Raw genomic sequence first — 26,076 nt, 5'->3', positions numbered from 1 at the left:
TTTCCTGTTTCGTTGTTTTTTTCTTCCTTCTGGTCCACTCTATTGTTTTGAGTCCCAGTTTCCTTCCTATCACTATTGGTTCTCCGTGCATCTTCCTTCATCTCTTTTATGGTAACCTGTATTTTTTCATCTAATTTGCGCCCAAAATCAATCAATTCTGTGAGCTTCCTGATCACCAGTGTTTTGAATTGTGCATCTGATAGATTGGCTATTTCTTGGTCGCTCAAAAGGATGAGTCCTGGGGCATTGATCTGTTTTTCTGTTTGAGACATGTCTCTCTCTCTCTCTTTTTTTTTTGGGGGGGGGGGTCTGGTCGCTTCTGTTAAGGTGAGGGGCGGAGCCTTAGGTGTTCACCGGGGCTGGGCACCCCAGTCGCCAGATTGTGACATTGTATGTGGGGGCGGGGGCAGAGGCGGGTGCAGGAGGGGACGTCGGTAGCTCCGTTCTCTTGGGACCTCAGTCCCTTCCCTGGGATCCTGGGTTGCGTGCTCTGCCCTGGTCCACAATCGCTGCCTCACTGGGTCCACCAGCTGTTGCTTGTGTACTCAGGGTCCACCCTCTGTGATCTTGCACACCCCGGATGCCTTACGTGCTCCTGGTTGCCATATGCACCCAGATCTCCCTGTTCTCCTCACACCGAGACCCACGCCCGGCTACTCATCTCTGCCCCTCCTACCGGTCTGGATGAACGGGTCTATTTCAACTTTTTGGCTGTCCAACTTCCATTCAGATAAATTCTCTATCAGTTCTGGGTGTTATTCTGCCTCTAAATTGTTGTTGTTCTAATCTTGGTTATGTGTAGAGGTATGGTACATCCACCTATGCCTCCATCTTGCCGGAAGTTTCGGGTTCCCTTTTCTCCATAACCTTTCCAACACTTTTTATTACTTGTCTTGTTGATAATAGCCACAAAATTGCTATACCTTTAAGTCTTCTTCAGACTTCAATATACATATTGTATATGTATAATATATAATATTTATATGTAGAATGTAGTGAATATTTATGTACTTATATAATATTGTGATATAAGAAATATATTTAGTCTTTGTCTCCAATTCCTGGCACAAAACCCCTAAAAACCTTGGAATTTCCTGAACGATAGGAGTGTTTTTTGTCATTTATAAGGAGCCCCTTTTGAGGGGACTTTTGGGAAGTCCTGAAGGGAGAAAGCTGGTTGACAGAGGAACCAACCATGTTATTAGAGGTTTGGAATTTTCAGTCCCACTCCCAACTTTCAAAGCAGAGAGGAACTACAGATTAAGTTCAATCACCAATGGTCAGTGATTTAGTCAATCATGCCTCTAATGAAGCCTCCACAAGGCTCCAAAAGGATGGGGTTCAGAGAGCTCCAGGGTGGTGGACATGTGGAAGTGTGGGCAGAATGGCTTATGCCTAGAGAGGTCATGGGAGCTCTGTGCCCTTTCCTGCATGCTTTGCCCCATGTATCTCTTCCATCCAGCTAAATTGGTATTCTAGTAAACAAATGTTTCCTAAATTCCCTGACTCACTTTAGCAAATTAAGTCAAACCACAGAAGGAGATTGCGGGTACCTCCTAGCCATAGCATCTGCAGTGGCGAGGAGGGGCAGTCTTGTGGAATTGAGCCTTTAATCCATGGGATCTGATGCTATGCCCAGGTAGTACCAGAATTGAGTTATGTCACAGGCCACCTAGGTGGTGTCTCAACTGCTTCACATATGGAAAATTCACACACTTGGTGTCAGAAATGGAGCAGTGTTGTAGTAGAATTAGAGTAGAGGAAACACATACAGAAAGAAGTGTATTTTTTTTTTCTGTTACCAGTATACAGGGTGGGAGAAAATGTAGGTTTCTAGTTGTTCATATGGAAAATAATACAATAATTAATAAATACTAATAGAAAAATAAACTCTGTGTTTCTCATACTCACAACTATAAACCCATTTTTACCTGACCCTGTACAATAAGATTTCCCAGTGCTTGGATCCCTCTGTCTACAATTGGTGAATGAGTTGTGTGTTAGTTTTGTAGCATTATTAAGGAATGCCCCTGGGCAACACTGAGACAGGATAGTAAGAAGCTAGGAAAATTCTTTGGCAAGTGGAATAGAGAAATTGAGACATATAGCTGAACAACTTTGTGGAATAATTTACAGCCACATACAAAAAGTAATCCCTAGAGATAACACCTAGGCCACAGCTGTATTTCAGCTACACACCCAGAAGAGCAGCAAAACACCAGATGGGTGATGGCAGGACCAGATGCAATGGCCAAGGAACCACTGCCCTGTCACCCACTAATCAGTGGAGGCCATGGCCCTGAAAGGACCTGGAGAGCTGATAAAAAGCCTAATGAATACTCTCCTGAGACCCTGCATAAGATTCACACACCTTTTCCCCAGGAGAAGAGTGAGTGAGTGAGTGAGTGAGAGAGAGAGAGAGAGAGAGAGAAGCCTCTACAAAGATGCAGCTCTCAGAGCTCTTTCTCTGGGGAGCAGGCCCTGCCATTTCCTTTCCCTTCCTCTCACCCCCCCCCCCCACTTCTTTCCCCACAAACAAAGCATGTGTCTCCTAAACTCAAGGCAATGGGCAGTGGCACATTGTCCCAGGCTAATCCCCTGAACCTGTCTCCAAAGCTCTCTTTTCTCTGACTTCCCAGTTAGCTAAGGCGGCTGCCCATCCTAGGCTCTCCTGTTTCTTCTTCTACTCCTTGTTTTACTGTCCCCCGCTTTAATAAATGTACCCTCATAGTCACCTGAGCTTGTGTTATGAAATCTTTCCTACATGAAGTTAAGAAACTACACAGTACCAGCTGGCAGTAGGCAGACCCGCTCAGGGTTAGGCTCCTGTCTGGTAACACCACCAATGGGGACTCAAAATATCGCGGCATCGCCAGGTTGGGGGTTTAAGGAAAGACACTTAAAGACTAATCTAATTCCCTAGAATACTAAAATCCAGATGAGTGACTTGCCCATGGTCACTTAGTAAGTGGTTAAATGGGCTAACACGTGTAAAGCAACTGAAACAGTGACTGGCACACATGGCTACCCAAGAAATTTAGAGCCAACCGGCTGTTCTAGCTGCAGGCTCTTAGCTTCCCAAACATTCCACGGCTCTTAATTATACCAGCTCCTTTGAATTATACTGTTAAAATAAGGTATTCACTTGTGTAATGACTATTCTTTAACTCTGAGTACAGATTTAACTTACACTCTTGGATTTGGCCTCTTGGTGTCCTTTTCGCTTTAAAAATGGAACCACCTACTTGCAAATGAACATTTGGGATTCAGTAGGTTTGTTGCGTGTCTTTTTCCTGCTAAAACTGCAAAAGCTGATAACAGGAATTCTTTTACGCTAAGTGCAAGGCGACCGCATTCCCGGGTAAAGTGACAACCACCCCTCTTTCAGGTTACTTAAAAGAGGAGAACCACACCACTGCCCAGACCGCACCGTAGCGAATAGGCGCGAACGGGCATCTCACCGTGTCACTGCGCATGCCCACCCGTGACCCGACGCCCGGAAACGACGTTAAGCTGGTGCGTAACAAAACTTCCCGACACCATGCTGGGCGCGGGGGGCGCGGGCTTCGCACGGTGCCTGAGAGCCAGGACACAGGCCTGGCTGTGGGGTTCGCGGGGCGGCTCCCTGGCCCTGGCGCGCTCCGCTGGCGCGCCTGGCCCTGGAGACCCGCAGCCCTCCGGGGAGCGGGGCCCGCGCGTACGTCAGTTCAGCCTGTCAGCCGCCGGGGTCGTGGAGTCGGCGCCCCGCCCTCTGCAGCCTTACCTGCGTCTCATGAGGCTGGACAAGCCCATTGGTGAGTGCGGGCGGGCACGGGTGGGACCGGGGCTGCTCGTGTCACGGAAATGGAGCACTAAAGCTGGGTCTCGGCCACTTAGCGCCGGGTGCCCTCGGCACACCCAAACCTGGCGCACTGTGAAGTGACCTGCCTTCACGGTCCTCTGAATCCTAAGCTTCTGAGCCAGGCAAAAAAGTTCGCTCGTTCTATAATCCTTGTTTAAGTGGTGAATCGAGCAGAAATCCCTTGCTCGTCGTGTCCCTGGATTTGCAGAGGCGTGCAGTATTGTAGCACTTCCTAACTTTAATTATGCTTGATCGTTCCCGTAGTCCTGTAAAGCTCCCAGTGCAAATAGACAGTAAAAACACTGAACAAACTAAGGCTCTTCGGCAGAACCAGAACAGTTGATGCTGAGTTCCAGCTCTTTGTCCTACACCGCCCGTTTCACAAAGATTTAATTCATGTGAATGCAGCAAGTAGAGCACTTATGGACTGCTTGTCAGCTCATAATCGCCTCCTGAGGATTTCCCTGAGGATTTTCCTGTTTAAAATACCACCCACCACCTCACTCTGACCCTTCATCTCCCGTTGTTTTGTTGTTTTTGTAGCACTCTCCATTAACGAACATTACGCATTTATTGGGTGACTGACCTCTCCAATATAGTATAAGCTCCACATAAATGGGATTTTTTTAAAAAAAATCTAATGCCTAGAACAGAATCTGACAGTAGCATTGAATGAATTAATAAACAACTACAGCATCACCCAGCTTCAAAGACAGAAAGAGCTACAGAGACTCCCTGCTCTCAAGGAATTCCCAGTGTAGTTGAAAAAGCTGATTTAAGTGATACAGGTAGTAAGTACAGCAGGAAAGACAGTAATTACTGGAGATTTTCATTGCTGGAGAAAAGAAGAAAGTGTAACTCTAAGGACAGGTAGAGTTTGTAGAGGAGGGCAGAGCTCTTGATTGGTGGGGGAAATGTTTTTCGGCAAAGATGGAATGGTAGAGTGTTGTTGGAACATTAAGAATATAAGCTGATCTAGAACCCCACCTGTGAGTAGAAAATAGTGGGTGTAAGATTTTCTTAGACACCCCCCCCCCCCGCCCGCCAGGAAATAAACAGCCAATTAGCCATGGAAACAGGCAGATAAGTTTTATTTTGGAAGTTTGTGCTCCTGGGCTACGTTTTCTCCGCCTGGAGAAAGGGCTAAGAAAAGACCCGCGTAGGAGAAGGGAAAGGGTGGGAGTTTTATATGGCTTGACTTTGCGCAGGAGCCAAGGATTGGTTCTTGGTGAGCAAAGCTACATATCGTTGGTGGCTCCTGGTCTGACGTCACCACCTCTTCCAGGTCAGAGTTCACTTGCCACATTATTTGTAGTCCAAAATGCTAATTGTAACTAGGTTCCCAATTGTCCTACCCCGCCCATCCTGACAGTGGGAGTACAGGCTGGTTAGAAGCTGGATGGACAAAGTGGGAGGGAGTGGTAGAGGCTTACCTCCAGGTAGATGTTGACATTCCCATTGTAGTGCATGGAAGTGCATTCAGATGTATAGATACATTTTCTCCACCTTTGCTGAGCCAAAACCTCAAATTAGGCCTCCTTTTTGGTAGCCTAGGTTTATGCACTACCTATTTGGGATCAGAGCACTAAGAGTTTATGGCAATCATCAGTTAAAGTATAAAAGCAAAATAAGTGATAAGACATGGCCCTGCCCATCACGGCCCCTTGCATTTGGGGGCCAGATACAAGGCATAAATTTCCAAGCCCATTTCTAATCTAAAGCCTAACCATAATTCTGTTCTTTTGGCCTGTGTCACAGAGCTTCAGTGTAAGTTTACAGGCATCCACGGGAGATCAACAGGTACTATTATTCCCATTTTGGTAAACCTCTTGTTTCTACTTTAGTGACTAGATCACCCTACCACATACTAAGAGGCTACAGAGCAGTTTTGCATAATGCTCTGGAGCCAGACCTCTTGGGTTTGAATCTTCACTCTGCCCATTTGAGAGACAGTTACTTTACCTCTCTATAAAATGAAGATACTAATACTGACTTTATAAGATTGTCATGAGAACTCATATATATGTCAAGTATTTAGAACAGTGCCTGACCTAAGTGCTCAAGAATGTTAGTCATTATTACTTGAGAAGTGGAAATTGAAGGAGACTGGGTAATAGTTATTACATATTGGTTGGCCAAAAAGTTTATTTAGTTTTTTCCATAAAAGACACATTTTTCATTTTCACCAGTACCTTGATTGATTTGAATATGTTGAGTATGTCGGCTATCTGCTGCTGTTGGCTTCTAGTGGATAGAGGCTAGGGGAGCTGCTAAACATCTTCCAATGCATAAGACAGCCGCACAGCAAAGAATTATTTGGTCAAAAATGTCAGTAGCACCTAACAAACCTCGCAAAGCACTTTTGACACATTCAGTCAGTCACAGCACCTTCTCCATACACTGCACAGATCTTTTTCTCTTTCTTTCTTTTGTGTTTCAGTTGCGTTTTTACCTTTCTTGAAATAATAAAGGGTAGTATGCCCAAAATGTTGCATATTTTCTTCCATCTTCAGTATTAAAATGGCTACACAAAAATTCACCAATTCTGATTATTTTTTTTAAAGGCATGCTGATACACAGCTGTCATAATGCAGTCTAACAAAATTGTCTCCAGTGAAGTTAAAGACAACTAAGCACTACCAGAGCCATTGTATGGAAAAAACTAAATGAACTTTTTGGCCAACCTAATATTTTAGAAAAGAACAACCTGTATGCTTTGGTTCTAAATAAGGTAATAATTACAGGATTTTTAAGATAACTTAGTAGTTCTGTGTGTTTCAGTTCATTCAGCAAACACTTTTTGAGCCACTATGTATGCCAGGAACAGCAAGTTGACACTAGTAGAATTCAGGTTTGCTATTTCTTTATTGAAATTTTTTTGTGGGGTGATTTTATGTTCATTGTTTTACTTTGTTGAAGTTATACTAATCTTCATAAACCAAAGTTTTATTTTTCAGAAAAGATTGCAACTATATTATTTGAGAAAGTTTCAGCAGGTGGCACTCTTTCACTAAATCGGTGGTATAACCTTTTTACTGCATTTATGGGTGTTTATGTTGTCTTAAAGGTACGGTCCATTTACGTAGGCTCTTTTGTTGCCCACCACCTGCCAAAACTTGCTCTTTTTATTTAATCTCCCAGAGAGAGTTATCTTTTTCTACAGTAAACATTTTTTTCCCTGAAATGTATCTGATTGTAATGAAAATAGTATCTATTTTATTGATTTGTTGTGAGAATCAAAAGTGTTATTTGATAGCACCTGGCACATAGTAAGCACTACGTATTTTTTTATTATTGTCTGTGTTTTCATCATCAGTGTTGTCTTCTTGTAATAACTCTGAAAGGTAGATTTTTCCCCCTCATTTATAGATGATGAAGAATGAGCCTTAAAGTTTAATATACTTTAGTGTCAGTGTCATTTCACTTACGAGTAGCAGGTGTCAAGCAGGGGGTCTGACTTGTTCTTTCTTATTGGAAAGCTCCTCATCTGTAGCAGTGACCTACAGATTCCTGTTAGTAAGTGAATATGTCGCCTGCAGTACAGACTACGGCCAAGAAAATTTTGTTCTTAACACAAAATGTTGCAGGAGGTTACACATCTTTCTCTAGAATTATTTTGTAAGTGGAACTTTCTATTCTAATTGCACCAGGAAAATAATGCCTGTGAAGTGCTTGTTTTGCTTTTCTGTCTGGGCAGGATCAGCTAGCTGCTCCTCTGTCCCTCTGAGTTATAAGGAAGTAGTTAAACCCATTGTTTTAACCTCTGTGCATCTGTTGCCTCATGCGTAAAATAGGAATAATAATAGTGCCTATTTTGTGTTTTTGAAGATTAAATGAATTTATACATATAGAGCATTTAAAACACTTCCTGGCATTTCACGAACATTCAGTACATGTTAGTGGAGGGGATCAGAATGAGTTGCTCCAAGATGTGCCTCTGTGGCATGGAAGTTATTTTGAGCTGAAGGTAATCGAGACCTTGTAGGTTCAAGAGAAACTTTTACCTGTCCCTTAAATTTTAAATTGGGGGCCTTGTTCATAACAGGAATTATTAACAAAACTTATTTAGAGGGCAGGGCAAGCATCTACATCTAACTACTGGATATCTACTCTTTTTATCAATCTGTGAATTGTACCCCCCCCCCGCTTTTTAGGTCTCTTATTTATTTATTTATTTATTTATTTATCTATCTATCTATCTATCTATTCAATTCTCACCCGAGAACATGCTTGTTGATTTTAGAGAGAGGGGAAAGGAAGGAGAGGGAGAGAAACATTGATGTGAGAGAGAAACGAGTGGTTGCCTCTTGTGAGTGTCCGACCTGTTCCCTGGCCTTACCTTCTCCCAGTGGTCTGGCGGGACAGTGGGTCTCAGACTTCTTGTCTATTTGTATGTAATTAAATTTGGTTATTTTCTCTTGTTAATCTTCCACATGTTGATTTAATTATTAGACTAGCCAAAAGAACCTAGAAGGTAATTTCATTCCTCCCCCCACATTAACTACCATAATTCAGGTCTGGGCTGGCCATTTCTCACTTCTAGCTCCTCCTTGCCTTTTCTGCTATGTGAGTTTAAGCTCCTTTTGAAAGAGCCATCCTGAATTCTCCTTATTGTCTCACCAGTGAACTTAGGTAGCTCTGTTTTATGCCTTTGTAGGACCCTGTGCTTGCTCTGTTGCTGAATTGCTCTATCTTATTACTGTTTGGTTAGCTGTGTTCTTCCTTTTTATGTGTAAGCTATGTAAAGGCAGAAACCAACTCTTAGTCACCATTGTATTCCCTGTTCCTAGCACAGCCCTGGCACAAAATGTGTGCTTCATAAATATTTGCAAATGAATAAAATTTAAGAAGCTTAGAAAGACTTTGCCATTTGACTGTTTTCATATAGGAGCTGATCTTTCCATAACCACGTATCTTTTTTCTCTGATATTGCTAAATAGGGAAGGAAAACTCAGAATTTTTCTAATGGGCACCATATCCAAACATTTGTTAAAAGACTTTTTTTGAAAGTAAGGTATCAAAGTTCATGTGTGAAATTTCTTATTCACACAATTTACAGTAGTACCCCTTTATGCAGTTTCACTTTCTGCCATTTCAGTTAACCATCATCAACTATGGTCCAAAAATATTAAGTAGAAAATTCCAGAAATAATTCAGTAAACAGTTCATAAGTTCTAAATTCCATACCATTTTGAATAGCATGATACAGTCTTGCATCATCCCCCACTCTGTCTGCCCTGCATGTGAGTCATCCCTTTGTCCAGTTTGTCCACACTGTATACACTACCTGCCTGTTACTTAGTAGCTGTTGCTGCTTTGCAGTGCTTGTGTTCAAGTGACTTTTCTTTACTTAGTAATGGCCCCAAAGCCAAGAGTAAATGATGCTGACAATTCTAATATGCCAAAGAGAAGCCGTGAAGTGTTTCCTTAAAGTGAAAAGATGAAAGTTCTCAATAAAGAAAGAAAAGAAATGGTATGCTAAGGTTGTTAAGATTTACAGTAAGAATGAATTTTCTGTCAGTGAAATTATAAAGGAAAAAAATTTGTGTTAGTTTGTTGCACCTCAAACTGCAAGTTATGGACCTCATACTGCAAAAGTTACAGTCACGATGTATGATAAATGCTTAGTTGAGATGAAAAAGGCATTGAATTTGTGAGTGGAAGACATGAACAGAAAACACATCCTGGCTGACAGCAGCGTGTGGTGCCAGAAAGCACTGGGCCTCTACAATCCACTGGAACAAATGACCATACTCACATAGCTTTTATTACAGTATGTTGTTTAATTGTCCTATTTTGTTAATTGTTGTTAATCTGTTACTGTGCCTAATTTATAAATAAAGCTTTACCATAGCTACCTATGTATAGGAAAAAATAGCATCTACAGTGTTTGGTACTATCCATAGTTTCAAGCATCCACTGGGGATTTTGGAAAATATCACCCACAGATAAGAGGGGACTGCTCTGTTTGGTTTTAGTTTAATTTCATCTAGTTTTGGACAAAAGACCAAGAACTAAGCCTATTTGTGCATGTAGTTGCAAAATATTTTTTTAAAAAACTAGTTAATAATCTCTCTACCACAAGACCATTTTATTGTAAATATATCAAAAGCAGTAAAGAAATTTTGAACAGGTAATACATGCATGTGATACAAAATTCAGAGGGTATAAGAGTAGATTGAAAACTCAGTCTCTGAGCAAACCAGTTGCCCTCCTCAGAGAAGTTTCTAATATATCCTTCCTGACATGGTCTGTGAACATGCTAACATTTAAATGTATGTATTTGTTTTATCTTTATGTGCATGTATACACACAAAATTTTCAGGTTTGGACAGTCCATAAGGGTTGCAGTGTTTTGGAACCTCATCAGGAATACATGAAAATATCTGATTCCCCAGGGTGTGTTGTCAGACTTTGAGTTTTGCCAATCTGATAGGTGAAGAATGTTACCTCAGTGTAATTTTAATGTGTATTTCTCAAAGTTGGTTATCTTTTCATATGTATAAGAGCCATTTGTATTTCTTTCTGTGAACCTCTATTAATGTGTTCTGTCCATTTTTCAGTTGGACTATTTATTGATTCTTCAGTTTCTAGGAACCTTATATATCAGGGAAAATAGTCCTTTGTGATATGAATTACAAATTTATTGTCCCCATTTTGTCATGTGTTTTTGACTTTGTGGTTTTTTTTACTTCTTTGGAATGCGGTATTTAAACAAATGAAAACAGTTAACCAACTTGAATTTGTAACCTTTTTTGTCTTTTCATTTTTGCTTAGGAACCTGGCTGCTCTATTTGCCTTGTACGTGGAGCATTGGTTTGGCATCTGAACCGGGTTGTTTTCCAGATTGGTACATGTTATCCCTCTTTGGCGCTGGCGCTATTCTGATGCGTGGAGCAGGCTGTACTATTAATGACATGTGGGACCGGGACTACGATAAAAAGGTAGCTTCATCATCGAAAGGAGCAGAGAGGTTCATCTAAATTCTGTAGAGCAACACGGTGGCTTCATTTTTGAATGCTTCATAAGGCAGCAGGCTCATTTAGTGTCCTCGCTGAAATCCAGCATAAGAAGTGCCAATAACAGCTGAATCAGTAACAGCTGGTGTTGCAAAGTGCAGTGCACTTCTTTTCTTGGCACTGGAGCAGTCATGGGGGCAGGGTGTGTGCTTTATTTTTATGAAATGAATTAGGATTTAGAAGGCCAGGGTAAAAATGTTTGTTAGGAGTGAAGTGAAAAATCCATCCAAACCTTTGAGTGTCTAAAAGAACCATCATCCACCCTGCCTGGTATAGCTCAGTTGGTTGGAGAGTCATGCTTTACACCAAAAAGTAGCAGGCTTGATTCCTGGTCAGGGCACATACCTAGATTGCGGGTTTGATCCCCGGTTGGGGCATGTATGAGAAGGGAGCTGATTGATGTTTCTCTCTCTCTCTCTCTCTTTCCCTTTCTCTCTAGAAAGCAATGAAAAAAAAATCCTCAGGTGAGGATTTTAAAAAATAAAATAAAGTAATTAAAAATAAAAGACCTGACATCCCTTCCTTTGCAATGTATATTGGAGCTGTGAGTATTCATAGATAAATCAAATCTTAGTATAAATGAACAGAGGCTACCCTAATAGTATTCGCTACAATTATTTCTTTTAAAAACATAATTTTATTCTTTTTTCTCCTTAGAAAAATAACACGTTTATTCTGAAAAATTCATACAGTACAGAAATAGAAAGGATAGGAAGTGCGAGTCCTCCTTATCTTCTTCCCCAAAGCCCCAGAGAAAACTTCAGTTAAGGTTTGATATGTTATATTCATCAGGATTATTTTCTATGCATACTCTATCGTATGTGTATAAGTATTTCTTTGTTTTTCAACAGATCATTATTTTCTCAAGGGAAAGGTCCATCTTGTTTGCCTTTTACTCCAGCAACCATGCTATAACAAGCACAAGATCATTAAATGCTTGAGTAAATGATCAAGTAAACTTTCAGTTTAAAAGAAGCCCATGGAGAATTAAAGTAAATAATCATATATACAAATAGTCACCTTTAGTTTGCCTTTCATTTAAATCTGAATTTCCTTAAGCAAGGCACACCTAGAATGATTGTCAGTGTATAGAACAGTATCACACTAATATATTTTTTAATTCATAAAACAGTTAATGAATACTTGTTGTGTAAGATGCAGTGACAGGTTCTAGGATTGCATGGTTGAAAGATAACATTGATGACCTTACCATCTCGTAGTTGTAATACAGCAGCACTGTCATGAGAATGGTGTCCACATGGGAACTTACTGAAAACCCCCTACCTCAGCATAAGGGAAGGGGGTCAGAGAGAGCTTCAGGGAGTGATCTTTAAACTGTGTCAGAATAAAGTGGCCCAACAAAAGGGGAGGGGGCGGCTGGAGGGTGAGGTTGCTAGGCAGAGGAAACAGCAAATGCAGAGGCATAGCTATGAGATAAAGTACATTATAAAGCAATCATGAGGTTTGTGTATGGCTAGAGGGTGGGATGGTAGCAGATACTGCACAGCAAAGGCCACTATATTCCCTGCAGATCCAGTTTGGATGCCTTGACCCTTGCCAGGAGATGAATTGATTTGGAGCTTAACACATCCTAGTCAGTTTTTCGTTCTGCATAACCACATGAATGAGGAGTCTGGCACATATCACTTCAAAATAATTCTTGAAGGTGATTAGAGCACCTAATATCCAAATCCTGGTTGTGATGTTGGACTGTAAAGTTTTATAAGCTGTAACCCTTGGGGGAGATTATAAAGGGTACATGGGATCTCTGTAGTTTTTAAAATACACAGAATTTAAAAAAAAAAAACAAACCTGCATGTGAATCTACTGTTACCATAAAAGAAAAAGTTTGATTAAAAACATTATATATTCAAACCAACTTTTTCCATCAGTTCCCCCAAGTGATATTTTTCCCTCTCTAGATTTAAGGGAACTGATTAAATATCCTTTATCTCCTGCATGCTATTTTCCTCTGATTAGAAGAATCCAGATTCTGTATTGACATACAACAAAGTGTTGTATACTGTTCAAACTGTTCATAAAACAGCTTAAATGAGTATTCTATAGCTATTGAGGCGGTTTTACTAACCTGAATTTTAAAATGTTATATGCATCTCTTTTAAAGGACTAGTTAAAAAGCTTAGCCACATTGTATTGCTTACCTCACAGTTTCTTAAAGGCTATATGTCATTAGGATATGTTCATGGGTCAGGATTTTAAGTGAGTTGCTATTAGGGTATCTAGGTTAAGTGTGTTTTGCTGATGTAGGTAATCTACTAGCCATGTGATAAATATTAGGCAGATAAACATTGAAATAATATCAATGTACAGGTATTGATTTGGTTTTATGAGCTGTGAGCATTCTAGTTTCATAAAAACTACATAGAATATGTTTTGATCATCATGTTACATAATTTTTAGTCTTTTGATTGAGTGCTTATTTTCAGCTTTCAAATTTAGGTAGATAATTATAACTGTACTGAACAGCCAGTACAATGTCGTGGTTAGTATGGTCAGTGGGACTGGACTGACGATATTGTACTCCTTGTGACTTTGGAAAGTTCCTGAGCCTCTGCTTTAGTTTCTTAAAACTTCGAAATGCCAAGACCTTGTGAGTGGCTATAGACAGGGTGGTTATAAGGGTTCAGTGATGTGATGCATATGTGATGCTCTTAGAATAGTGTATTGTCTGTCAACAGTCAGATACTAGCTGAAAGAATAATAATATCCTGAAACAAATATAAGAACATAAATATTATTTCCAACAGAAACTAGAGACCAAAGCAAGTCTGGAAGATCCAGTTCCAGCACTCTAACCAAGATGAGTCATTACAGTTTGACAGAATAATGTTTTTATTGAAGAGTAAAACATGCTAAGACTTGGGTTCACAAGTCTTTTCTGTAAAGAAGAAGATAGTAATTATTTTAGGCTTTGTGGGCCCTACTGTCTTTGTTGCAACTACTCTATTGGAGCATGAAAGCAACCTCACACAATATGTAAACAAATGGGTGTGCTTCTGTTTTAGTAAAACTATTTGTGGGTGCTGAAATTTGAGTTTCATATTATTTTCATGTGTTACAATACATTACTCCTTTTTAAAATTTATTTTCAGCCATCTAAAAAAGTAAAAACCTGCCTTAGTCACAGGCTGTATAAAAGCAGGTACTGGGCTGGATTTGGCCCACAGGCTATAGTTTGCTGACTCTTGATATAAATCATACAAAAATATGTTATGTTTAGTGACACAGTTAACATTTATTGAATACTATGTGCTTCAAACACTGTGTTTACTCTGTGCAGTAGGTGCAATTATTTCCACTTTCTCTTTTCCCTCTCTCTGTTTTTCCTTTAACAGGTATGTAACCTAAGCCCAAGAGAGATTAAGTAATTTGCCAAAATTCATACAGTCAATAAGTGATGGAATGGGATTTAAGTGCCAATCTCAGATCCTGAGTTGTTTTGTTTGTTTGTTTGCTTGTTTGTTTTGTTTTTTAGCAATGTTGAAAATTTTGGTTATTTTTATCCTGTGGTTCAATTTATAATAATCACGTTTAATGATCTCTTGGAAGGAAAAGAATAAATTAATATATATTATTTGTTCACATAACTGCTCTTTCTGTTCGTGGCCTCACAGTGGGTTTGCCCTTTATATTTGGGTGCAGCTAATATAAGATTAGACGCATTCCTAAATAAGCTGGCAAAAGCCCTCTAATTCTCCAACCCAGATATCTGTCTTCTTTCTTCACATCTGATTTCTGATTGTAGTGTTTCCCATACTCAAAACAATCACACAATATTAGCCTTATTTGACATGCACTGCAATTTTTCTTTCCTGACAGTTCTCACAGTTGCTGTCCCTCTTTTCTCTGTGGAAATTGAACATACACTTACTATTTAAGCTAGATAGCTAAGTTGCTGAATAAGGAAGTAGCTTTGTTTTGTTTGGGGGTGGGAGGTAAGGGAATGAATGCTGGGAAATTTTAGTTCTTTCCAAAGCTACTTTAAATATCAAGTTTTGATTCTTGGCAGTACCTCCTGTGTTGATTTCACCTTTTATTCATATTTCTGCCTTGGTGCTTACCACACACCAGTCTCTGAATGAAATGTTTAAATAAATTATTGAGCTATTACATGAAGCTGAGGTATCTGTTTTTATGTATTAAGGTTACAAGAACAGCAAGTCGCCCAATAGCTGCTGGAGACATTTCAGTTTTCCAGTCCATCGTTTTTCTCGGAGTACAGCTGACCCTGGCACTGAGTATTCTTCTGTGTCTGAATTACTACAGGTATAGTGAATGTGTTTTTCATAATCATGTATAAAATCTATCCTTTGAAATGGAAGAAATAGGAATAAAATAAAATAAAAATAGCTTTATCATAAAGTTGTTTATTGGCTACCCATTGAGGGTCTGGAAGTTAGCAAGTATAAATAAATCACCACACATTGTAAAATCAAGTATGTTTTCAGCCAAAGGAATTGAGATCATTTAATTTATTCTGAAGCACCTTGCACTACATGTTTCTAAGGGACACCGGCACTTTATAGGTTGTTTTGGGTACACGCATGGATGTGTGTGGATATATTCATTTATACAGGAGTGAGCAAAAGTAGGTTTATAGTTCACATGGGAAATAATACAATAATTAATAAATAATAATACAAGAATAAACCCTTGTGTTTTATGTACTCACAACTGTAAACCTGTTTTTACCCACCCCTGTATAATTTTATTTATGCTGATAGTATCTCTGGAGTAGGTAAGAACAGAAGTGATTATACTCACTATTCAAAAAGAAGAACTGGTCTTTCCCAGAGTTATGTTTTTAATGCATGACAGACAAAAAAAGTGGAATGACTCATTTCTGTATCTCTTAAACAGACAAAATTCTGTGCATCAGAAGGTTGCTTGGAAAGTGCTTCAATAAGACAAAAAAGGAGGCGGAGGTCAGCAAATGAACATTACTTTATAAGGACTAGACTTAATTGTGTACCTTGCCCTGCCAGCATCAGTCACATGACAACACTTCAGAAGGTTATTCCTAGGGAGTGGTGTTAGGAGAGTTTTGAGGTACCTAGGAACATCTTATGTTACTCTCCTTTCATAGGGACTCTGTGACCTTATCCTCTTCTAGAGAATTAACATCCATTGTACAAATAGGGTTGAATATCTTGACTCTAATTCTCTGTTAGGACGTTTCAGTTTCTAGCTGTCTTAACGTTTGAATACAAAATTTAGAGAGGCAGTTACATATGGTGGGTAATTAGTTGGACTCTGGAGCCAGCCTGCCTTAGGTTTGAATCCTGGCCCTACTATTGACCAGATGTATGACAATTGGCATATTACTTAATTTCTTCAAGCTTTAGTGTCCTCATCTGCAAAAAAAACAAGTAGAATAAAACTACCTGCCTCTTAAGCAACATTTGTAAAGTGGTTAGAGCCGTGCCTAGTACATGAAAGCATTACATGTGTTAGCTGTTGTTACCGTGTTTGGTTATTTTACAACACTTAAAATAGTTTTTAATCATCCTTTGTCTTAATCAAAGTCCAGGAAGAGAATTTTACATAACAAAAAATATAGTTGTTAAGATAAATTATTTTCACAATTAGTGTTACTTTTGTTTTATTTAGTGATTTGTAAGGCATGATGATGTTAATATTTTTAATGGTTTTTCTTGATTTCAGTATAGCTCTTGGCGCAGCATCCCTACTTCTTGTCATCACCTATCCACTAATGAAAAGAATTACGTACTGGCCTCAATTAGCCTTGGGTGAGCTTGAACTGACTACAACTATTTCCTTTTATATATTCAAACTATACTTTTATTTTATTTTATTTAAGTTTTATGGTTTTTTAATTTTTTTATTGTTCAGTTACAGTTGTCCTCATTTTTCCCCATTACTCTCCCTTGCCCTTCAAACTGTGCTTTTAGATATAATATTATACATGCATATATAATGGGGCAGAGATAAAAAATGTCAGTATAGTCATGAAATTTTCCAAACCAAGAATAGATTTTCATGTATTAAAGGAGGACAGTTAGCCATCTCTATTGGGTAAAAAATCTTGCATATTTATTAAGATTATCATCATTATTATTCTCAATGGTCTTTTAAAAATCTGGGTATAGGGACTTCTGTCTAGATGGAGGCATAGGTAGACACACTTCACCTCTTTGCACAACCACAGGAAGAATTACAACTAGACCTCAAAACAAGTAACACCCAGAATCATCAGAAAATTGAGCTGTATAGAAGTCCGACAACCAATGATTTAAAGAAGCCACGTTCATTCAAATGGGTAGGAGGGGTAGAGATGCTGTGTGGCACAGAGAGGCAGTGGTGGTAGAACATATGGTGGATAAAAATCAGGGATAACACCTTAGGAGCAAGCAATCCCAGCCCCAGTCCAGGATTCCAGCACCAGGAAGATAAATCCCCATAACTTCTGGCTGTAAAACCCAGTGGGGGTTGGGGCGATGGAAGAAACTGCCTGATTTTCAGGAGACTGTTTAAAGGGCCTGCACAGACTTAGAACACAGGCAGCCCCCCCCACTCTGGGATTCACCACCAGGACAAGAGCTGGAAGGGCACCTGTCACATACGGGAAGTGGGTGAAGTGACTTGACATGGGAAGCATAATTGGTGGGTACAAAATGGACGGATGTTAAGAATAGTATGGGAAATTTAAGAAGCCAAAGAACTTATATACACAACCCATGCACATGAACTAGGGGGTGGAATGCTGGAGGGAAGGGGTAGAGTGAATGGAGGGGGGGCAAAGGGGAAAAATTGGGACAACTGTAGTAGCATAAATAACAAAATTTATTTTAAAACAATAGACAAAAAAAATCTGGGTATGTTACGAAGAAAAAGATGAGCTGTCTTGACCCTACCTCTCTGTTTAGGTGGTTGATCTAGATGCCCTGAAGACTTTAGAATAGAAAGCACTCTGAGCAGAAGAACAAGGGTTAAAATAAAGTATATGTGATAGCTCTTCTGAGCTCCCTTTCTGTGAAGCCTTCCTTAGACATCCCAGGAAAAAGTTACACCACTCTGGGCTCCCACAGTGCTCTGGTGACCTCATTTCAACTGCATTAATGCAACAAGAAGGCACAGAGATTGAGAGCCTCCTCTGCCTCCCCAGAAATAAATTGTAAATGCCTAAAAGACAAAGCATTCTTTACAGATGGATAGCTCAGCATCTAACATAGCATTGGGTACATTGCAGGAATTCGATAAATGTTTATTAGTAGAAAGAGTAAGATAAAATATTTACTAGTCTTTTATTAAGTTCTTTGTGTTTTTTGTTTTGGGTTTGTTTTTTTGTTTTTGTTTTTTGGTTGGTTTTTTTTTTCAGTAAATAAAAGAAGAACCTACAGATACTCCAAGAAATTGATGAGAGCCTGACTGGAAAGTTGTGGTGGAATACTAATCTTTTTCTAAGATCCTCTCAATGTTGTGTTTCTTTTTATTTAAAAAAAAAAAAGCCATTATATTTTTAACTGACCTGGGAATCTTGGTATAAGGAGAATAAGCATCTCCTGTCCCTAAGATAATGTTAAGACAGCTGGTATACTTAAATATATATTGAACCCCTGACTTGTTCTTTGTGCCAGGAATCACACCAGGTACTAGGAAAATAAAAGGTGACTGAAAAACATTTACCATGTTGCCCCAGCCAGTGTGGCTCAGTTGGTTAGGCGTCATCCCACAAATCGAAAGATCACTGGTTGGATTCCTAGTCAGGGCACAAGCCTGGGTTGCGGATTAGGTCCCTAGTTGGGGTGCATATGGAAGTCAGTGTTTTTCTTTCATCCTTCCCCTCTCTAAAATTAAAAAACCACATTCACCTCTTGAAGGAGACAGTGATAAACAGACCATTGCAGTGCAGTGTAGTGGCATGAGTGCTGTGGGACCACAAAGGAGAAGCCCTCTGTCAGTTGAGGAGAGATTCTGACTGGAAATAGGCTAATATAGGAGAAAGAGGGTTTCTGAGAAAAGACGCTTGGGACCCATTGAGTGAAGTATCAGAGAGATTTGCAAGTAGAGACATCTAACAGATAGTTCAGTATCTAGTCTGACGCTTAGAGAAGTGATCAGACTTGCACATAGAGATTTAGGAATGGTCAGCAAGTAGGTGTTTGTTTACAGTCCTCAGAGAAGGTGGGCTTGTGAAATAAATAATGATTCTCATCAATACTCTTGTTTCTATAGCTTACAGAGGAAGTAGACTGATAATGAAAAGATCACAGGATTTTGGGGGGGGGGGTGTAAAACAATTTAGTATTACTTTTTATTTATTGTTCAGTTACAGTCATCCCACCTTTTTCCCCATTGCTAATGCCTACCCCTTCCTCCCCCCACCCCCCACCAAATCCCACAGTCCATGCCCATGAGTCCTCTATGTATGGTCCTTGACTAGCCCTTTTCCCTTCTTTCCCCTGTTATCCTCTCACCCCTCTCCTCTGGTCACTGTCAGTTTGTTCTTTATTTCCATGTCTCTGGTTCTGTTTTGCTCATTTGTTTGTTTTGTTGATTAGGTTCCACTTATAGGTAAGATCATGTGGTATTTGTCTTTCACCATCTGGCTTATTTCACTTAGCGTAATGCTCTCTAGTTCCATCCATGTTGTCGCAAAAGGTAGGAGCTGCTCCTTTCTTTCTGCTGCATAGTATTCCATTGTGGACAAAAGGGAACCCTAGTACACTGTTGGTGGGAGTGCAGACTGGTGCAGCCACTGTGGAAAACAATATGGAATTTTCCCAAAAACTAAAAATGGAACTGCCTTTTGGTCCAGCAATTCCACTGTTGGGATTATACACTAAGAACCCTGAAACACCAATTCAGAAGAACCTGTGCACCCTAATATTCATAGTAGCACAATTTACAATAGCCAAGTGCTGGAAATAGCCTAAGTGCCCATCAGTAAATGAGTGGATCAAAAAACAGTGGCACATTTACACAATGGAATTCTATGCAGATCACAGGATTTTGACTGAGGTCTAAGTTCAGACCCCAACATCTACCATTTATTGACTGTGCCAGGCACCTTGCCAGGTAGGATAAATGTTGTTCTCATGAAACCTATTTATCGGGAGGGTGTTATTTTTTCTCTTAGCAATGTTATTTTAATTGTTAATTAACTTCTCTGAACCTGTTTTTTATAAAATGTACCTAATAACTATCACAGAGAGCTGAGGGTTTAAGGAGGAAACATATTAGGAAACAGCATACACAGAGCCTAATACACAGAAGCATTTAACCCATGCTGGTGTCCCTCTCCATCCCTGTGGAACTCTGAAATATATTTAACTTTTCCTCTCTTTCTGTTTCACTGCCTGTAGGGTTCACTTTTAATTGGGGAGCATTGCTTGGGTGGTCTGCTGTCAAGGGCTCCTGTGACCCATCAGTTTGCCTGCCTCTCTATTTTTCTGGAATTATGTGGACTCTAATATATGATACTATCTATGCCTATCAGGTAAAGAAATGTCTTTTTTTTTTTCTTAATTTTGGTTTAGTTGGGGTTTTTTTTTAAGATTTTATTTATTTATTTTTAGAGAGGGAAGGGAGGGAGAAAGAGAGAGAGAGAGAAACATCAATTTGCGGTTGCTGGGGGCCGTGGCCTGCAACCCTGGCATGTGCCCTGGCTGGGAATCGAACCTGCAATGCTTTGGTTCGCAGCCCGCGCTCAATCCACTGAGCTACGCCAGCCAGGGCTGGTTTAGTTGGTTTTTTAAAAAACTTTAAGAACCAAACTAAAGGGAAAGTGTTTTCTTTTTCCCCTAAAAAAATTCATTCATACTTCCATGGTATAAACAACATATTTCCATTTCACGTGCATATTTTACCAAGATCAACTCATTTATTTTATTTTATTTATACTAATTTAAGTAGTATTTACAATATGACAGGCACTGTTTTAAATACCTTGCAAACACTAATGTAACCCTCACAAAGCCTGAGAGGAAGGTACTTTTGCTGTCCTCATGTATACTGATGAGGAAGTGCGCATGTGGAAGTAATTGGTCCGAGTCACACAGTTAGTAGATAGCAGGCCTGCGACTCAGACCCAGACAGCCTCCAGGGTCTGTGCTGTCAGCCATGGCCCTCGCCTGCCCTTCTGCTGATGCCTCTAATCACTGTACAATAGTAGGCAGCTTTTTTACCCAGCATAGGTAATAAATGTTTTCCCAGATTCCCACCTATTTTTTGTCATTATTACTTTAAGACTACATAATAGCCTATTGATTTAATACACCATAGTTTTTTAACAGCTTGTCTATTTTGGCCATTCAAGTTGTTTCTGAGTTCCTATAATAAATGGTATTATTCTAATTAGTAATGACTTTATGACTGAGCTTTTCAGGTAAATTTTTAGGAGTGGTTTTACTTAAAGATACAAACATTTTTATAGTTTTTGATATTGCCTTTTATAAGTTAAATAAATCTGTTTAACATTTTTTGGTTTATTCTTAATTTTCCTTTTATGTTTATGAATTATAAAAAATTTTTCTCAGTATTTTTCTGAAATATGACTGTATTCTCAATCATTTACTTAAAGAATATGTCATGACTTAATGAAATTTTTTTCTAATATTTTAATCTGGATTTCATCCTGCTTTTTCTCATTAACTCCTTCCCCCCACCACATGTGTATTATCACAAAAAAGTTGCCAGATTTTTAATCAGCCTGATTCCTGAACAGTTTGGAAGAAATGCCTATAGATTTTGCATCTAGGGATAACTGTACTCCAGTTAGATTAACTTCTTCCGTAACACACCATATACTTACTGACATTTTTGTAGTCCACATAATTAAAGTCACAGCTTGCACCCTCAAGGTGATTGCAGTATGAACGGGAAACATACCCACATTTTTGCATTTTGAGACTCCAAAAGGTAGCTTATCTGCCTGCAGGTGGGTGCAGAGTTCATCATGCAGCCTCTGATATCACATAGCCATAATTACAACAGCCTATGGAAATGCTTGCATATAAAGTTGTTAGAGGAAACCAGTCAGCTAGAGGTGACTGTATATCAAAACCTAGGTCTGCTTAATAGAAAGGATGTGATGTGAGCAAGGTGTAAATTGAGTTTGAAGTGAAGTGTGAATAGATGTGATTGGGTGATAAGTGAACCTTTTTCTACATCTGTGATTTTAAACAACAGTAAAACTAAAATGCACAGGAAATTATTGAGATTTGAGAACTCTGCAATAAAGAGGAGCTATGTAGAGAATTTAAACTGAGTTTTACTTTTAATGTAGTACTGTACAGAACGTATAGTTAGAAGTCATCATAGGATTATAAGTACAATGACACGTAGAAATGGAGCTGGAAGAGCAGTAACATTTGACTTTGATTTGGCCTGCACATTCATTACTGATCAACCCACGTTTCTGAGTTACTGTCATCTTTCACAGTTCATGGTGTATCTTTATGTTTACACAGAAATGTTCTTTAACAGATAGTGTCCTCTGGAATCAGATAGTGGTGATGGTTGTACAACCTGTGAACATACTAAAACCACGGAATTGTACACTTCAAAATGGTGAATTTTGTGGTATGTCAGTAAATAACAATTTCTTATTACTTTCTGATGTTAGGACACAAGAGACGATGCCCTGATTGGTCTTAAGTCCACAGCCTTGAGGTTTCGTGAGAATGCCAAGCAGTGGCTTAGTGGCTTCAGTGCAGCAATGCTGGGGGCGCTGAGCCTGGTGGGAGTGACCGCTGGTCAGACCATGCCCTACTACGTTGCTCTGGCTGCTGTCGGAGCTCATCTGACTCACCAGGTTTGACCATCTTATTTTTCCCCTCACTTTTCTTTGGTATGCCAATAAATTATAAATATTCTTTAAATGAAACGACCTCTGTATTTATAAGGAAAGCACTTCTTAAAACAAACACTTTCTTGAACTGCCTTGACTTGCCCTCTCCCCTCCCACAATTTATCACATAAAAGAGCTAGCTATATCATTTTAGAGAAATAATTTAAAACTAATTATAGGTTTTTTCCCCTCTGATTTTTCTGGAATTATTTCTGATTTATGTCTAGAAAAATTTTAGCTATGTCTGAAGGTGCAGGTTAAAGTGAATTACTCTGAAAGCAACTGATCACAACTTTATTTCAAAATGTGGGCTTCCAGAGATGCAAAGCAAACTAATATTCATAGGTTTTGATCCCACTGTCATAGAAACCAAGGCCAGATAAGTCATGAAATTGTTATAACATATCAGAGCATAGAGTGTAGGGAGCTGTCATTTCAGGGCATGCACCCAGCACCCCAACCTTCTACAAGCTGATACTGTGAATCTCCATTATTGACCTGTATAAAATGAATTAACTAAATCTAATTTTAACTAATAGATTGGTTATAAATGGATATATTTTTGCATCAGTGTTCCCATTTTCTTTGAAGAAAAGTTAGCCTGTAGTTAGATGATCTATTTTATACGGATTATTGTAAGTAAGTAACTGATAAGTATCCGTGTAAGCAAGACTTTTATAACATGGTGTGAAGGAAACTCAAGTCTGATGTCTAAAAAGTAAACCCTATGCTGTATCATCTTCATTGTTTTTCTCATTAGGAAAGCTGAAAGATGCATTAGGGATTCTCAGATATAAATTATTTTCCTCCTCAGAATTTCCCTGCATTCTCTTTTGGTCATAACTCATTCTAATAGGATTATCACCATCCGTTGAGTGTCTGGTCAGAATAATGGAGATTTATCAATATTTAATAAGCTCCTGGATATTAGTGGAGAAAGGTGAAAGTATGACAAATATTACAACTATTTGAAACACACTTTATATTTTCAATTGCATTTGTGGTCCTCTTTCCAGTCGTTGACACAATATTTTAGGATGGGCATAGCCTTCCAGTATTTGAAAAGAAATCATGATGTTAAGTCTGTAGGCCACAATAAGAAGAATTGGGAAAATGCAGGTTGCTGGTGGTGTTGCAATTTGCTGATGATTGCTGGGGAAGAGTAAGATAGGGACATGAGACTTCGCTGATACAGTTGCAGGACTACCATGGAGAAGTAGGAGTATGTTTGTCCTATGTCACCAGCTGCAAATCTAGGTTGCTAGGATTCCCTTCTCTGTGTGGGGATGGGAGGGAAATTTACACCTTTATGAGAGTATTTTTTATTACCATAAATAAAGTGGGGAGGGCTCACAACAGGCATTTAGTGGGTGGGAACCAGGTACATTATCTTCCAGCACACCAGACAGCCCTACACAGTAGAGTTGTCCTGTCCAAATGTGACTTAATCTTCTGTTGAGAAACACTGCTCCAAAGAATAAAGCTAGAAATGGAGGATAGGAACTATAGGAAGCAGATTTTAGACCAGTTAGTGGAGGAAGTAGCTTTCTAAATAGAACTGAATAGCGTGGGTTGCCTCTCAAAGCATTCATTCATGCATCAGTCATGGGGTAGTCTTTAGGGCACATGTTAGACGATGCCTAGTGAGAGATATGGTAGATTTGTCTACACTGGGAAACCATTTGGGGTACTTGAAGGGTTTCCCAGTGCTTAAAATTCTATAACAGAAGTGCTGATATTTTCTCTAGTGACTTGTTTATGATGCCAAAAAGTCCATACTAGCACTAATGCAGCATTGTGTTCTTCTCTCACAGATTTACGCTCTAGACATCCACAGACCTGAGGATTGTTGGGATAAATTTACCTCCAACCGAACAGTGGGGCTAATACTTTTTTTAGGAATTATTCTTGGGAACTTGTGGAGAGAAAAGAAGACAGATGAAACAAAGAAAAATATAGATAGAGTGGAAAATTAGCAAATGAAGTCTATCTAGTTTTTAAATTAGACTTTTACAAAACACTCTTGGGTGTTGTTATGACATAATTAGATTTGAATAAGAATCTTAACTATGTTAAAGAATTAAGAATCAGAAGATGAAGGCTTCGAACATATTTTATATTTGCCTGAATTTTAGTTCAGCTATTTACCAGCAAAATTCTTCCTCCGTCACAAAGACCTGGATTCTTCAGGATTTGAAATGACCTTGAGTGTTTAAATTGATGTGTTCTGCTCATTGTAATTCTAATCTGTAGTTACGGGAATTGTATGAGTTCCACACTTTGAAAGAAACTGACATGTATTTCATCTAAATGAATCTCTAGAAAAATGGACTGTCTTTTTAGGGAAAAATAAAAGCTGCCACAGAAAGTTGGGGCTTATCGTTCTTTATTGTGACCTTTACTCACTGCCAAAAACTGTAATTCAGAAAACCCTATATATATTTGAGGAGAATTTAAGTAAATGAAATTTTTTTCCTGCTATATCCATATATACTGCTATTGTTACCAACCCTAAAGTTTATTTGGGAGATCACATCTCTCTTTGCAGCCATAGGAATCAGAATGGGCAGACAGGCAATCACCAGGGTACTAGTTTAATTTCAGTTTGTTTCATTTTTATCTGATTGTAATTTATAAGGTAGTGGCATATTGGTTAAGTGTAGTACTCCTTTGCCCCCTTCAGAATATTCTCAACACAGCCGCCAGAGTGATTTTCTTACAACCTGTGTAAGGTCATGTCATTCCTCTGCTCAGAACCCTCCAGGGTCCTCACAGCGCACTCAGTACAAACTAAAAGTCCTCCTACCTGCAAGGCCCTCCAGAATCTTGCCTTGTCTGCGTCTGCGACTCCTCTTCTCATACCCCTTTTCAGCCACTCTGGCTTATTCCTTACCCCTCAATAGCTGGACAGACTTCTACCCCAGGGCCTTTGCATTTACAGTTCCCTTTGCAGTGTTCTTCTTGAATCAGGTCTGAGTCCTTCACTGCAGATCATTTCCTGAATATTACCTTCTCAAAGAAGCTTTTCCTAGCCACTGTTTCAAAATTTTCATATCAAATATTACCTACATTTCCTGTCCCCTTGCTCTTTAGTGTTTTTTCTCCTCAGAACTTATCACTATCAGTCTAAAATGTGTTTTACTTATTTAAGTGGTTCACATGGACTATGGGGTAAAAGGGGCAGTCATTTGTGCATGTTACTTGTGGGTAGCAAGTAAAGGCTAAATAAATAATGATGATGCAGCTGACATAGAGTGCTTACCAGGCACTGATCAATGGGTAGAGGAAGCTGTATTTAACTGTTTATTCAGCAAATATGGAACCACTGACAGTGAGTGTTTAATGACAAGAGCAGCTATAATTCTTCTCTGCTATAGCAGCAA

At 39.2% G+C, this 26,076-nt stretch overlaps 1 protein-coding gene across 2 annotated transcripts; it reads left to right on the top strand.

Annotated features, from left to right (window-relative positions):
* The first annotated feature begins 3,495 nt into the window (after nucleotides 1-3,495).
* Nucleotides 3,496-25,061, top strand: COQ2 (coenzyme Q2, polyprenyltransferase). 2 transcript variants are annotated; one of them, XM_045820447.1, is made up of 9 exons: nucleotides 3,496-3,794; nucleotides 10,619-10,785; nucleotides 11,300-11,324; nucleotides 15,026-15,147; nucleotides 15,742-15,806; nucleotides 16,546-16,631; nucleotides 20,208-20,341; nucleotides 22,469-22,657; nucleotides 24,508-25,061. In XM_045820447.1, the coding sequence occupies exons 1-9, from the start codon at nucleotides 3,542-3,544 to the stop codon at nucleotides 24,667-24,669; spliced, it is 1,203 nt and encodes a 400-aa protein (XP_045676403.1). In that variant the 5' UTR covers nucleotides 3,496-3,541; the 3' UTR covers nucleotides 24,670-25,061. The 2 variants fall into 2 exon arrangements, with proteins under 2 accessions (XP_045676403.1, XP_045676404.1); XM_045820448.1 differs by lacking the exons at nucleotides 11,300-11,324; nucleotides 15,742-15,806 and having other exon boundaries at nucleotides 3,499-3,794.
* The last annotated feature ends 1,015 nt before the right edge of the window (nucleotides 25,062-26,076 follow it).

Source organism: Phyllostomus hastatus, unplaced genomic scaffold, assembly GCF_019186645.2.
Source record: "Phyllostomus hastatus isolate PE091 unplaced genomic scaffold, TTU_PhHast_1.1 phas_scaffold_39, whole genome shotgun sequence".
NCBI lineage: Eukaryota > Metazoa > Chordata > Mammalia > Chiroptera > Phyllostomidae > Phyllostomus > Phyllostomus hastatus.
Note: the sequence above shows the minus strand (reverse complement) of the source record. Positions and strands in the feature narration are given on the sequence as shown.